The following is a 15,197-nucleotide window of genomic DNA, read 5'->3' as shown; positions in this document are numbered from 1 at the left end:
ATCTGGCATTGGCTTTTATAACTCTCTGCTAGATGAGTCATATCAGGCTCACTTGGGCCTCTTATTATCATAGAAACAATATATGAGCATGTTTATTATTCAGGAATCCTTGTGATATGCAGATACTTTAAGCATGCACAGAATCAAGGTGTACATTCTACCATCCTTGCTGAAGTGTCCATATTAAATGTAAATTGTACAGTATTTGAAATATCCATGAAACATGTCATCATGAACAGTCCACATTTTGCATAATTCCATATGTATTTTTTTAAATTGTGAGGTGAAATATCAAAAATTATACATATTTAGAAATGTTGCCTTACATACAAAACTAAGAGAAAACAGATAGAAGCAAAATTTAGGTAATTCCAGCACATGTGTGATTAGTGGTATATTGTAAAATATCAAGCTTAAATTTCACAAGATATAGATAAAATTTGATTCCTGCACAGTATGATAGGAATGCATACGCAATGAGAAGATAAAGATTCTGGATTTTTGTTGCACCAGTCTATTGCAGTACAGTTCCTTCAGGTTCAGTTAGATAGAAATATTGGGGACCTGTGCCTGCTTCAGCTCCTTCAACCGTCCTTGACTGTATGGCCATATAAACCAGTTCCAAAGTAAACTCACTTATGGGAGAGTGTCAGTATTCACTAAAACTATACACATTGAAACTTCTCTAAACTGAATCCTCGGTATGCAAGAATCTTCAATACCAAATTTTTTTGTCCCAAAGTTTTCCTTTTTTAATATCATTATTTTTTCCCAACAAATCAAACCCCTCAACTCCGAATTCCAAAACAAATTGCTGCGAATTTAATGACATGCTGGAATGATACTGTTCTTTTGTATACATAATTGCTTATGTTTTTAAATGAAACATTAGGGCTTTATGAACCAGGCATGTGGCATTGCTTTATATGCTATGCCAATGAAGACCCACATTGTTAAAAGTCAGATTCAGTCATCACATACCCTAAAGTTTTAGATCTTAGGCAAAGATTAATTAATTCATGATTGCTTAGGATGAGTATTATTTGGCTAAAGCACACGAATGGAGTCAGTAACCCTGAATGGAGTCAATAGCACAGAATTGAGTCTGTAACAGAAGAATGGAGTCAGTAACCCAGAATGGAGTCAGTAGCACAGAATGGAGCCTGTAACACAAGAATGGAGTCAGTAACCCAGAATGGAATCAATAGCACAGAATGGAATCTGTAACACAAGAATGGAGTCTGTAACCCAGAATGGAGTCAGTAGCACAGAATGAAGTCAGTAACACAGAATGGAGTCAGTAACACAGGCTTGATTTTGTTCAAGAAAGAAACAATAGACAAGACACCACTGCTTCTTTATGCCAGGCTTTTGAACCGTGAGCATTATGAATTATACAGAGCATTGTGGAGTATCGTTCATAACTGTAATCGACTTACAGTAAAGTTATAAAAGTATCTCATTCCTCAGATGCTTCTTTTGATGAGGGCTGTACTTCTATGTGGAACAACTGTATTTATTTACAAGATAGGATATGATTTTTAGAAGGAACGTATATTTTCAGCTAATTCTTCATGAAATACATGTGTTTAAAAAAAACAGCTATCTTAATTTTTTTAACACTTTTTCACAAGACACTGATTACTTTCTCTCTCTCTCGTTTCTTATAAGCGCCTAGCAGCTATGCAAAAACCTGTAAACTTAATTCTCAAAATTCAATGTACATGCTATATCTAGCTTGTAGTCTTTTCCTTTTACTGTAGTCTTTTGCTGTAGTCCTTTACTTTTACTGTAGTCTTTTACTTTTACTGTAGTCCTTTACTTTTCCTGTAGTCTTTTACTTTTACTGTAGTCCTTTACTTTTGCTGTAGTCCTTTACTTTTCCTGTAGTCTTTTACTTTTACTGTAGTCTTTTACTTTTACTGTAGTCTTTTACTGTAGTCCTTTACTTTTACAGTGGTCTTTTACTTTTACTGTAGTCCTTTACCTTTACTGTAGTCTTTTACTTTTACTGTAGTCCTTTACTTTTCCTGTAGTCTTTTACTTTTACTGTAGTCTTTTACTGTAGTCCTTTACTTTTCCTGTAGTCTTTTACTTTTACTGTAATCTTTTATTGTAGTCTTTTACTTTTACTGTAGTCTTTTACTGTAGTCCTTTACTTTTACTGTAGTCTTTTACTTTTACTGTAGTCTTTTACTGTAGTCCTTTACTTTTACAGTGGTCTTTTACTTTTACTGTAGTCCTTTACCTTTACTGTAGTCTTTTACTTTTACTGTAGTCCTTTACTTTTACTGTAGTCCTTTACTTTTACTGTAGTCTTTTACTGTAGTCCTTTACTTTTACTGTGGTCTTTTACTTTTACTGTAGTCCTTTACCTTTACTGTAGCCTTTTACTTTTACTGTAGTCCTTTACTTTTCCTGTAGTCTTTTACTTTTACTGTAGTCCTTTACTTTTCCTGTAGTCTTTTACTTTTACTGTAGTCTTTTATTGTAGTCTTTTACTTTTACTGTAGTCTTTTACTGTAGTCCTTTTACTGTAGTCTTTTACTTTTACTGTAGTCTTTTACTGTAGTCCTTTACTTTTACTGTAGTCTTTTACTTTTACTGTAGACTTTTACTTTTATCAAGATTCAGAATATATATTTATTGCAAATATCCAACAATTTATGTTAAACGTACAATCATCACGAGATTGTTTCACATTTCCACATATATGTACATGATAATAAATTCCTAATGAAACCTGACTTTCTGTACCAGATACGTTTATATGACACTTTATTAGGATACATGATGGCTACAAGAAACTGCAGTAGCTTACAAAGTTTAATGATGCTTCTTTAAAATAAATTCTTTGAAATAATATTTTTTTCATGCATTGCATGGTTGGTATGTACAACCAATGTTGTGTAATACATGGTACAACCAATTCTCATCAGTAAATCAGTCTGAAGTACAATGTTGTGTAATGTATGGTACAACCAGTTCTCATGAGTAAATCAGTCTGAAGTACATTGTTGTGCAATGCATGGTACAACCAGTTCTCATCAGTAAATCAGTCTGAAGTACAATGTTGTATAATACATGGTACAGCCAATTCTCATGAGTAAATCAGTCTGAAGTACAATGTTGTGCAATGCATGGTACAGCCAATTCTCATCAGTAAATCAGTCTGAAGTACAATGTTGTGTAATGCATGGTACAGCCAATTCTCATGAGTAAATCAGTCTGAGGTATATTGTTGTGCAATGCATGGTACAACCAGTTCTCATCAGTAAATCAGTCTGAGGTACATTGTTGCGTAATGCATGGTACAGCCAATTCTCATCATTAAATCAGTCTGAGTTACAATGTTGTGTAATGCATGGTACAACCAATTCTCATGAGTAAATCAGTCTGAGGTACATTGTTGTGCAATGCATGGTACAACCAATTCTCATGAGTAAATCAGTCTGAAGTACAATGTTGTATAATACATGGTACAGCCAATTCTCATGAGTAAATCAGTCTGAGGTACATTGTTGTGTAATGCATGGTACAACCAATTCTCATGAGTAAATCAGTCTGAAGTACAATGTTGTGTAATACATGGTACAGCCAATTCTCATGAGTAAATCAGTCTGAAGTACAATGTTGTGCAATGTATGGTACAACCAGTTCTCATCAGTAAATCAGTCTGAGTTACAATGTTGTGTAATACATGGTACAACCAATTCTCATCAGTGAATCAGTCTGAGGTACATTGTTGTGCAATGCATGGTACAACCAGTTCTCATCAGTAAATCAGTCTGAAGTACAATGTTGTGTAATGCATGGTACAGCCAATTCTCATCAGTAAATCAGTCTGAAGTACAATGTTGTGTAATGCATGGTACAGCCAATTCTCATGAGTAAATCAGTCTGAAGTACAATGTTGTGCAATGTATGGTACAACCAGTTCTCATCAGTAAATCAGTCTGAGTTACAATGTTGTGTAATACATGGTACAACCAATTCTCATGAGTGAATCAGTCTGAGGTACATTGTTGTGCAATGCATGGTACAACCAGTTCTCATCAGTAAGTCAGTCTGAAGTACAATGTTGTGTAATGCATGGTACAGCCAATTCTCATGAGTAAATCAGTCTGAAGTACAATGTTGTGCAATGTATGGTACAACCAGTTCTCATCAGTAAATCAGTCTGAGTTACAATGTTGTGTAATACATGGTACAACCAATTCTCATCAGTGAATCAGTCTGAGGTACATTGTTGTGCAATGCATGGTACAACCAATTCTCATCAGTAAATCAGTCTGAGTTACAATGTTGTGTAATGCATGGTACAACCAATTCTCATTAGTTTTGTTGGTTGTTTTTTTTTTCTTCAGTGATGACCCATTTTGATATGAAAATCAAATCCCTACATCACTGACAACCAGGTTCATGTTCATTTAGTTTCCAGGCAGTAAATGTAACTGTTGCAGCCTTATTTAATAAATATTGTAGAAAGTGTATCAAAAGACATTTTTTAAGCAAGAAGATAGAGAAAAGTTCTTAGTTGAAGTCTTCCTCATCAACAGCTCTGTTGAAAGTATTGGTAGTCTATATTTGTGTGGTAACTGCTGTGGATTACTGGCTAGCATGTTCAGGTTCAAATCCTGTCCAAGCCAGGTAATATTAGCAGCTGTTGATTAAATTTCAAATTTTAAGGCACTTTATTAAATTTTCATGTCACAGTATAACCTTACATGTGTCATGTGCAGTTAAACATCAAATGAGCCCCATTCATGTGAGAAAATAGTATTCTGTACAACTTCTTACTGACATTGACCTCACCAAAATTTGTTTGTTCTGTATGTGGAGTGTGACCTGCTTTTGCTTCGGTTTTTAATATAGTAAGATGCCTAGTCCAGAATGTAAACATTATGCACATCCTGACTCTTTACAGCAAATTGACCTACATTTTTTATTTGAGGTTGCCAGCCATTTGTAATCTAGCATGACAACCTTGTATAACAGTATTTTTTCATATGAACTGTTTGCTCTTGAAAATTGTGAAGTTGTTTAATAATATCAAGCTTAAATGTACTGGAGTGTCTCACTAATGGGTCATACAGAATATATGCTAATTTTTCTACCTATAGATGATTCAAATAATAATGTAATTATTTACAAATCACAGGTTTTATCAATTGGACTTAAAGCATTAGGATTATGGGACTGCCACATTTCATACCATGCAAAAGCTATATGTAGGACTTTGCAAATATTGGAAACTTAATAGAATTCTTTGATAGCAGTACACATGTTAACAAAGAACTGCTGTGGGTATCTTATTTTGATAAAATGCAACAAGAACCTACCCCTCAACAAAACTGCTACTCTTTCACAGATTTTGCAACTTTATCTCTTTTACAAATCAGAGTACATTTTTTCAACATGCAATATGTGGGGACCACAATTTTGTTTTCTTCAAACAACCCCACCCCACCCTACACCACCTCCATGATGGTCCTAAATGGTTCAGGACATCCATGTATAGTATATACATGCATATAAGCTTTAAAAGTCTTAAGAAGAGACATGGTAACAGATTTTACCTAAATTCAGATAATAGCAGAAAAATATTAACATATTTGATGTAAGCAATGTTTGAAAATCTAAAATAATTTCTTCCACACCTTTCATTTCTTTTCTTTCCAACCAAGGTTGTATTTTGTTTAAAATGATGCATAGAGTAAGGTCTTTTTGGCTACATATTAGAACAAGAGGATTAATATTCAAGATTTCTAACTGGAAATTTTTTTCACCCCTAAAATCCTAGGCCTCCTTATCTGAATATTAAATCAACATTCCCTGATTAAAAATGTATCCATTGGAAAAAGAAAGAAGAGCATACAATTTAAAGTCTTCTTTTCCATTTAACTCACATTTTTTGTAAGTGTTAAATTTGAGTATTATTTGTATATATAATTTAAATCATCCAGATTTGCCCTTTCATGTTTTTAAGTATAAATTAATTTTGATTCTGTTGATCATTGAAGTGTAAAAGATGGGATCAGTGTGGAGTGAACATGTGGTAACATCATTAAGTGCTTATAAATTTCAAAGCAAATGTGTCCCAAACATAATTTATCCTGTATTTCAGGTCCTATTCAGTAGATTATTATGAAGATCATAGGTCATAAACTTACCTGTATGGTGGACTATCCTGTTCTTTACATTTTTGAACATTCTTGGACATGAAACAAAATTTGTAATTTTCATTAAGTTATACTGAGAAAATCAAGACAAAGTACAAACATGGATACTGATTTTTCTGTTGCTGCAATATTTACCAAGTGGCAACCTGCAATGTTGCCTAAGTAAGGTACCTAACATAAAAAATATCAGTGTTCAGAGATCTTATGACAGTTCCCCATTCTGTGAAAAATGTGCACGTGTTTCTAAAGATCTTTACATGCCTGTCTGTTTTCTACCTATGCTTGTACTATCTCAGTTCTCATAATCATCCTATTGAATATTTAACTAGCATGAATTTTGCTTCAATACAAATTCTTTCAGTGATGCATACTTATCAACCTTGCCAACCATCCTACTGTGCCAAAATATGGCGGTATAATTATTTGACAGGGTGTGCATGGCCTAAAAGTGACCTTACACAATTCTCAGGTCATTGATTCTATCCATTTAGTTTAGAATGACTACAGCAATGCAAGATATTGGATTTGCTCCATAATGTAATATTAGTGGTGAATAATTGACTTTACATACTGTATATACTTGCTTATAAGATGACACCAACTGCGAACTACGAAGACCCAGATCTGCCATTGCAAAATGTGCCAGCATATCTGGGTATTTGCAGTTTGTTCGGAGTAATCGGTAGAAGAAAGAGCATAGACCCTATCTGCAGGCATATTATGTTGCTGCAGATTAAGGTCTTTGTTTTTAGCAGTTTTATTTGACTTATAAGCAGATATATATGGTACTTTATCACCTGTGTATGAGATACCTGTTTGTTACTGGCACAGATAGCTCAAACATGGGAAGCTCAGATCTGTATAAGAAGTGTTCATTATGATTTAGTGTGGAAACTGATTGTTAGTTTAGCTAATTTAGATTAACTATGGCTTATCACCAGTGGAGAGAGCCAGATGGTAAGATTTTTTTAAAAATAACATATGTAGAATATTGGGTTTTCTCTTGGTGTTTGTAGAGTTTGTAGTTTTATATTTTAACTTGTCACTTGATGTATCTGTACATGTAGTCTGTGTCAGTTATCATCACATCATTTGGGGGGAATGGTCTATCTTCCAAATGGGGTAAGGGTCTATCTTCCAAGCTCTTTTTGCAACTTAGATTTACAGTTTTCAAGCTTTACCTTTAGTTTCCACAATAAAGCTGTGATTGTTCTGAAATGCCCTATGATGTTACTACATACATGACATAGTTAAGTGAATAAATGTAAACTTACAGTAGTACATGTATGTAAGAAAATTTTGTATCAGTGAAACTCCGTTAAAAAATTTAGTTTGAAAAACTTGTGTACAGAAATAAGGCCATATTATTTATCAAAATTTTACTTTTACAGTGACCAAAATCAATTTGATTTAATTGACCCAGTTTAAAATTCAACCATTTTTCTATTTATGCATGTTAGACTTCATGTATACAGCTGAAAACTGTTATTATGTAAGCCACTGACAATGTGCAGGCCGTACCTGTCATCTTACAACTGTTTGCCGCATTTATGAAACGATTCAGTTTGTAAAAAATATCTTTGTTGAAAATATCTGACATTTTGGATAATATATATTTAAGTCATTGTGATATTACTTTGTATACATACATATATTTTGTATGATAATAAAAGTTGATAATACAACCGGACATGCACATTGGCTAATACCAGATGCACTGTGCATATTTGTTTTCATGGTTACTGATTTTGTAAACATTTACAAGCAGTAAAGTAAACTTAACCTTTACACATGTAAATGTTGCAGCCTGACTCGGATGATTGTACATGATTAATTAGATCAGAATACTTTTTCATGCGTGCAAGTTTATCCATTTTGAACACGAAACTATATTCACGAATATATTTCTTTTCCAAAATATGATATGATATAATGTAGTTAATTACATAAGGATCAGTAATTCGGGATAATTTTATATTGCAAGAATGCTGAATCAACTGTATTTGCAAAATTGAATGCCGTTAAAACATGATTCATAAATACATTATTTCATTATTTTCTTTGCACATTGTTGTGTACTAATTAATTAAAGCATGGTACTATTGACCATGCCTTCCTAACTGAAACTTGAGTCATAAATAAATTCCAGTGTGTGCTATGTTAAATAAAATACTGGTGGAATAATATTTTCATGTGGTGGATAATCCACATAATTCACACTGACTGCATATATTGTCTCAGGTATTTACAGGTACTGTTATCAGAACTGAAAACTAATAAAAGATTAAACATTGTGTAACATGCAACATAATGCTTAAAGGAAGGCATGTGCGTGCTGGTTGATTGTATTGTTTTTAGCTGCACTTCCAGGATAGGCATGTGTGTGCTGGTTGCCTGTAATGTTTTTAGCTGCACTTCCAGGATAGGCATGTGCGTGCTGGTTGCCTGTAATGTTTTTAGCTGCACTTCCAGGATAGGCATGTGCATGCTGGTTGCCTGTAATGTTTTTAGCTGCACTTCCTGGGAAAGCATGTGTGTGCTGGTTGCCTTTGATGATTTTAGCTGTACTTCTAATAAAGGCATAAGTGTGTGCTTATTTCCTGTAATGGTTTTAGCTGTATTATTAATAAAGGCATGTGTCGGCTGATTGCCTGTAATAATTTTAACCATACTTCTAAGAAAGGCATATGTGTGTACTGATTGCCTGTAATAATTTTAACCATACTTCTAAGAAAGGCATATGTGTGTACTGATTGCCTGTAATAATTTTAACCATACTTCTAAGAAAGGCATATGTGTGTACTGATTGCCTGTAATGATTTTAGCTACAGTGAAAGCTTTGTGTTTCCTTTAATGATTTTAGCTAAAGTGAAGGCTATGTGTGCTGGTTGCATGTAATGATTTTAGTTGTACTTACAATGAAGGTGTATGTGTGGGCAGGTAGCCTGTGATGATTTTAGCTGTGCTTACAGTGAAGACATGTGTTGGCTGATTACCTGTAATGATTTTAGTATTACTACTAATAAAGACATATATGTGTACTGATTCCCTATAATAATTTTAGTTGTACTTGCAATGAATTATATGTCAGTTGATTGCCTTAAGTGATTTTAACTACAATAAAGGCTTATATGTGTGCTGGTTCCATATAATAATTTTAGCTGTACTACTAATAAATAAATATGTCTGCTGATTCCCTGTAATGATTTTAGCTGTACTTGCAATGAATTATATGTGTCAGCTGATTGCCTTAAGTGATTTTAGCTACAATAAAGACTTATGTGTGTGCAGATTGCCTGTAATGATTTTAGCTGTACTTACAGTGATGACCTGTGTATGCTGATTGCCTGTAATGAGTTTAGCTACAGTGAAGGCTTTTGTGTGTACTGATTGCCTGTAATGATTTTAGCTGTACGTACAATGAAGACCTGTGTGTGCTGATTGCCTGTAATGAGTTTAGCTGTAGAGAAGGTTTTTGTGTGTGCTGATTGCCTGTAATGATTTTAGCTATAGAGAAGGCTTTTGTGTGTGCTGATTGCCAGTAATGAGTTTAGCTGTAGAGAAGGCTTTTGTGTGTGCTGATTGCCTGTAATGAGTTTAGCTATAGAGAAGGCTTTTGTGTGTGCTGATTGCCTGTAATGAGTTTAGCTATAGAGAAGGCTTTTGTGTGTGCTGATTGCCAGTAATGAGTTTAGCTATAGAGAAGGCTTTTGTGTGTGCTGATTGCCTGTAATGAGTTTAGCTATAGAGAAGGCTTATGTGTGTGCTGATTGCCTGTAATGAGTTTAGCTATAGAGAAGGCTTTTGTGTGTGCTGATTGCCAGTAATGAGTTTAGCTATAGAGAAGGCTTATGCTTGTGCTGATTGCTCCAATATTAAAAGGATGCTGATCTGAAATGGCTACCTTGGTAGTCATCAGCTACTGCTCTGTCTTAGAGCAAGGCACTTTTTTTTGCCTCAGCACAATATAACCTTCCTTGTTCATGTGCCATAAAACACCAACTCAAACCAACCATCTTGTAAATCTTCTTATGGCTATTCCTTCTGAATTCATTGCTGTTGCAACATGGGCTTTTCACTATAACACTATAACGGTATGTAGTAGAATATGAATGAAAATACTGCTGATCTGACTACTAACAAGGCAACCATAATTACCATCTGACTACTAACAGAGCAACCATAATTACCATCTGACTACTAACAAGGCAACCATAATTACCATCTGACTACTTACAAGGCAACCATAATTACTGTCTGACTACTAACAAGGCAACCATAATTACTATCTGACTACTAACAGAGCAACCATAATTACCATCTGACTACTAACAAGGCAACCATAATTACTATCTGACTACTAACATGGCAACCATAATTACCATCTAACTACTAACAAGGCAACCATAATTACTATCTGACTACTAACATGGCAACCATAATTACCATCTGACTACTAACAGAGCAACCATAATTACCATCTGACTACTAACAAGGCAGTCATAATTACCATCTGACTATTAACAAGGCAACCATAATTATCATCTGACTACTAACAAGGCAACCATAATTACCATCTTAAAATTCTCATCACTATTCTTCTAGGCAATCACATATCGTTTTCACCAAAACGCTTATCACCACCTGTTTGCAAACAAGTCTGAAATCCAGTCACACATGGATTTCAAAACTTGTCAAAGGTTTCTGCTTGCGTTTTTGTACTCATTAATGAACATAGTAACTTGTACAAAAATCTGAAGCAGGCTTTGTGCACATATTTTGTTTTTCAATAACATGATTGTTTTTGTCACTTAAGCCTTGTGCTGAATTTTATCCGACCTAGTCTATGCATATATCTGAAAAATACATTGAAATATGCCAGTTCAATTGCTCTGAGTGTGTGTGTGTGTGTTTGTGTGTGTGTGTGTGTGTGTGTGTAAAATAACAGTTAGAAAGTTCATTTCTTTTCCATTCATGTTATCTGTTTCAAAGTTATAGAACATGACGAAGACTTTCTGTAATGTCCTATATTTTGAACAAGTTAACTCAAGCACAGAAGAAAATGTACTTGTTGCCTTTTTTATATCTTGGTGTTTCTCAAGAATGTTTGAGGGGCCTCGAGTGGCTGATTGGTCTAAAGCGCTCTCCGTTATGGATCACTGCCATCTCACCTCTTTCTGCATGGGTTCGAGTCTAGGATTCGGCTAATATGGGTATGTGAGAAAGCTTGTCAGTAGCTTCTCGTTGTCGGTGGTTCTTCCTGGGGTTTTCCTGGGTTTTTCCTCCACCATTAATACTGGCCGCCATACATAGCATATCGTGTGCTGAAAAATGGCATTAAACCCCACAACAACAATAAGAATGTTTGAAATGATTCAGTATTCAGAAATTTAAAGAAAGACAAATGGTAGCAATAAACATGCTTTTCATGATTCCAAAGTTCTGGGTGATTCATATGTTGAGATTATTTTTGTCACCTTGCTTGAGAATATCAGCTAATTACATGTAAGGAATGTGTGATTGTTCATTTAATAGATATTAGAAGTTTGCAAAAAGAAATAACTCTAGAAAAGTGTCATGATTTAAACAGACAAACATTGAATCTTTATATATTTTGGCACCAAGTAAACAATCATATTTTGAGGTGATATACTTAGTGATATGATGTCATGTCTAACTGTACAGTATTCCCTTTTTATATCAATATATATGGGAGCTATAGGGTATGCCACCTTATTGTGATCAATATACAGTACTGTGATCAATATCCAGTACTCATATGACTGTCCATAGGAGCCATAGGGTATGCCACATTATTGTGATCAATATACAGTACTCATATGACTGTCCATAGAAGCCATAGGGTATGCCACATTATTGTGATCAATATACAGTACTGTGATCAATATACAGTACTCATATGACTGTCCATAGGAGCCATAGGGTATGCCACCTTATTGTGATTAATATACAGTACTGTGATCAATATACAGTACTCATATGACTGTCCATAGGAGCCATAGGGTATGCCACATTATTGTGATTAATATACAGTACTGTGATCAATATACAGTACTCATATGACTGTCCATAGGAGCCATAGGGTATGCCACATTATTGTGATCAATATACAGTACTCATATGACTGTCCATAGGAACCATAGGGTATGCCACATTATTGTGATCAATATACAGTACTCATATGACTGTCCATAGGAACCATAGGGTATGCCACATTATTGTGATCAATATACAGTACTCATATGACTGTCCATAGGAACCATAGGGTATGCCACATTATTGTGATCAATATACAGTACTCATATGACTGTCCATAGGAACCATAGGGTATGCCACATAATTGTGATCAATATACAGTACTGTGATCAATATACAGTACTCATATGACTGTCCATAGGAGCCATAGGGTATGCCACATTATTGTGATCAATATACAGTATTGTGATCAATATACAGTACTCATATGACTGTCCATAGGAGCCATAGGGTATGCCACATTAAAGAGGCTCAGTATACAGTACTCACTGTCCATGGAAACCATAGGGTATGCCACCTTATAGCCATCTTAAAAATCGTATTGTCGCTACTAGATGCAGATCTGACACGACTATATCCACCATAGCAGCCATCTTGAAAATATTTTTTATATTTACTCATTCTGAACTGTTGGTCATATCCAATATGGTTTTCACCCAAAAACTTCTAATGATATCTAGTTGCTCCAGAATAAAAATGGTTCCCTGCAGACATCCAGTATGGCTGCAATGCTTATCATTAATTCTGCCGTACTGATGGCTATAGTGGCATGGTGTCTTCACCAAAACTATTCCTATGGTGTCTAGTTCAACTGCAGTGAAAAGTATCTTAAATACATTATAACTGTTCCCACTGCGGGTCCGGGGTTGTAGAATTGGCCCGACGTGCCTCACTACTTGTCGCAAAAGGCGACTAAGTAGAGGCAACCTGTTTGCCATGGGTTGCGTCCCGTGTCGGGGGAGGAAATGATCCTGGTAGTTGAGCAGAGGTTTTCCAGTGCAATACACTACTTTGACCTCTACTTATATGCGGGTGGTCGGGATGAACCCGGTCTCGACAAATCGGCTGGTCAAGCCGAGCCCTAGGAAATCCTTATTTACTCACTCACCTTCTTTATCTGTATTCTTGTATCTCTCTTGATACCACCGTTGCCCCTACTGTCTATTCCTTCATCTTTCGTTTTCCCAAGTCCGAGAAGACTTCGTAGAAGGCGGTGGCTTAACAGGTCAATCAGGAGGTAATTTTATCAACTGAGTATAGCAGCTGTCTATCCCTGGCACTTGAAAAGTGTCCCCTTGTTAGCCTCCATGCTGGGCGGAAAGCATGGGTGCTGAATTTTAAACAAACAAACATGAAGAAAAAAATTACAAACGTACAAAAACAGTATCAGACTCGGATGACGAACCATGTAGTGTGGAGTCATTTCCACGCTTCATGGTTACACAATCGAAAGATGCCTCAAAACCGCTTTACGCACTCTTTCCCTTTGTTATTGAAAAGACAATTACGGGAACGACCGGAACACCAAAAAGTGTTTAAAAATGAAATCGGGTTACCTTCTTTTTGAGTGTAAGCGACGAGGTCAGACAGAAAATATCGTGAAAAATAAAACTTTCTTCGATATCCCAGTGATCTCGTTCGCTCACACAACACTCAGTACGTCCAAAGGCGTGATTCGCTGTCGTGACTTGGCTGGAGTCAGCGACACGTATCATTGAAGGGATGAAAAACGAAGGTGTCATTGCAGTTTGTAGAACACATATTAAAAGTAATAACAATCTGCAGGACACCAACACCATTGTTCTCACCTTCAACAAACCATCAGAACCCAGAGTGGTCAAAGTTGGCTTCTTGCAAGTGAAGGTCGAGATCTACATACCGAACCTCTTTCGATGCTGTAAGTGTCAGAAAAATGGCCACCACGAAGACAGCTGCTCAAAAAGCTAAATATATGGCCGATGCGGAGACCATTCCCATCAGGAATTTGTAGAGCAACTCCGCATTGTGTCAACTGTGGAAAGGAGCACCACGCCGTTTCCAAGGATTGTGATACTTGGAAACAGAAGGAAATACAGAGGGTAAATTATACATCTAACATTTCCTATCCAGAAGCCAGAAAAATTGTACGGGTCAAAACAGCCCATCCTTGCCCATCATTCTCCACTGTAGTGAAGAACAATCCCAAAACAACGAAGGACGCTCAAAAACACAGACAGATTTACCCGAATCAATACCAAGCTCTTAACACACACACACACACACACCATCACCAAGCACAAAAAAAACCACGGCATCTACTCAAACAACCTTCAATAATACCCCACCAGCGAAACCTCTAAAGAATAAACAAAATCTCGAGGAAATAGGCAGCAAAAGGGGTCAGATGACCCCATCAAACTCTATAACAGGTTTGGAGACATTGAGAGCATGCATGCAGAAGAAACTGCTCCATGCGCTCAAGGTAGCTCCAGACCTACCAACAAAACATTCACCCCTGTACATCCTCCAGAGAAACAAGCACACAGGTTGCCTCCGCGAAAGGACTAACCTAGCTCCACAATCTTCAATTCAAATTTATAATGAAGAACACCATCATACAATGGAACTGTCGAGGACTTAAAACCAACTACAGTGATATTCTCGGGTTTTTAAACGAACATGATCCTGCAGTACTATGCCTTCTGGAAACATTCTTGAAATATACGGATAACATCACACTTAAAAACTACTCCCTGTTTAACACCTATTCCCAGAATGTTGACAGGGCATCAGGAGGAGTTTCTGTTGTTGTGAATAATAGAGCCCCTCATAACGTCATCCCTTTAAACACAACGTTTTCAAGCTATTGCTGTACGCGTCACTCAACATCGAGTGATTACCTTTTGTTCTGTTTACATATGACCAAACACCAATTACATACAACAATACAGCCCTTGATAACGTCATCCCTTTAAACAC

The 15,197-nt window shown here is 35.9% G+C and overlaps 1 protein-coding gene across 4 annotated transcripts in view; it reads left to right on the top strand.

Annotated features, from left to right (window-relative positions):
- LOC149794760 (vitamin D3 receptor-like) overlaps positions 1–15,197 on the top strand; it is a 140,953-nt gene that overhangs the window by 52,341 nt on the left and 73,415 nt on the right. Inside the window, exon 1 of one of the 4 annotated variants that reach the window (XM_089964396.1) lies at positions 7,018–7,139. The exons of the other annotated variants lie outside the window; for them this stretch is intronic. Coding sequence (XP_089820522.1) covers positions 7,109–7,139 — 31 coding nt within the window. The 5' untranslated portion in view covers positions 7,018–7,108. Of the gene's footprint in view, positions 1–7,017; positions 7,140–15,197 lie in introns of those variants that run through there. 4 annotated transcript variants of the gene reach the window in all.

The sequence above is a fragment of the Sinohyriopsis cumingii genome, chromosome 7 (assembly GCF_028554795.1).
Source record: "Sinohyriopsis cumingii isolate HCF-2022 chromosome 7, ASM2855479v2, whole genome shotgun sequence".
Taxonomy (NCBI): domain Eukaryota; kingdom Metazoa; phylum Mollusca; class Bivalvia; order Unionida; family Unionidae; genus Sinohyriopsis; species Sinohyriopsis cumingii.
Note: the sequence above shows the minus strand (reverse complement) of the source record. Positions and strands in the feature narration are given on the sequence as shown.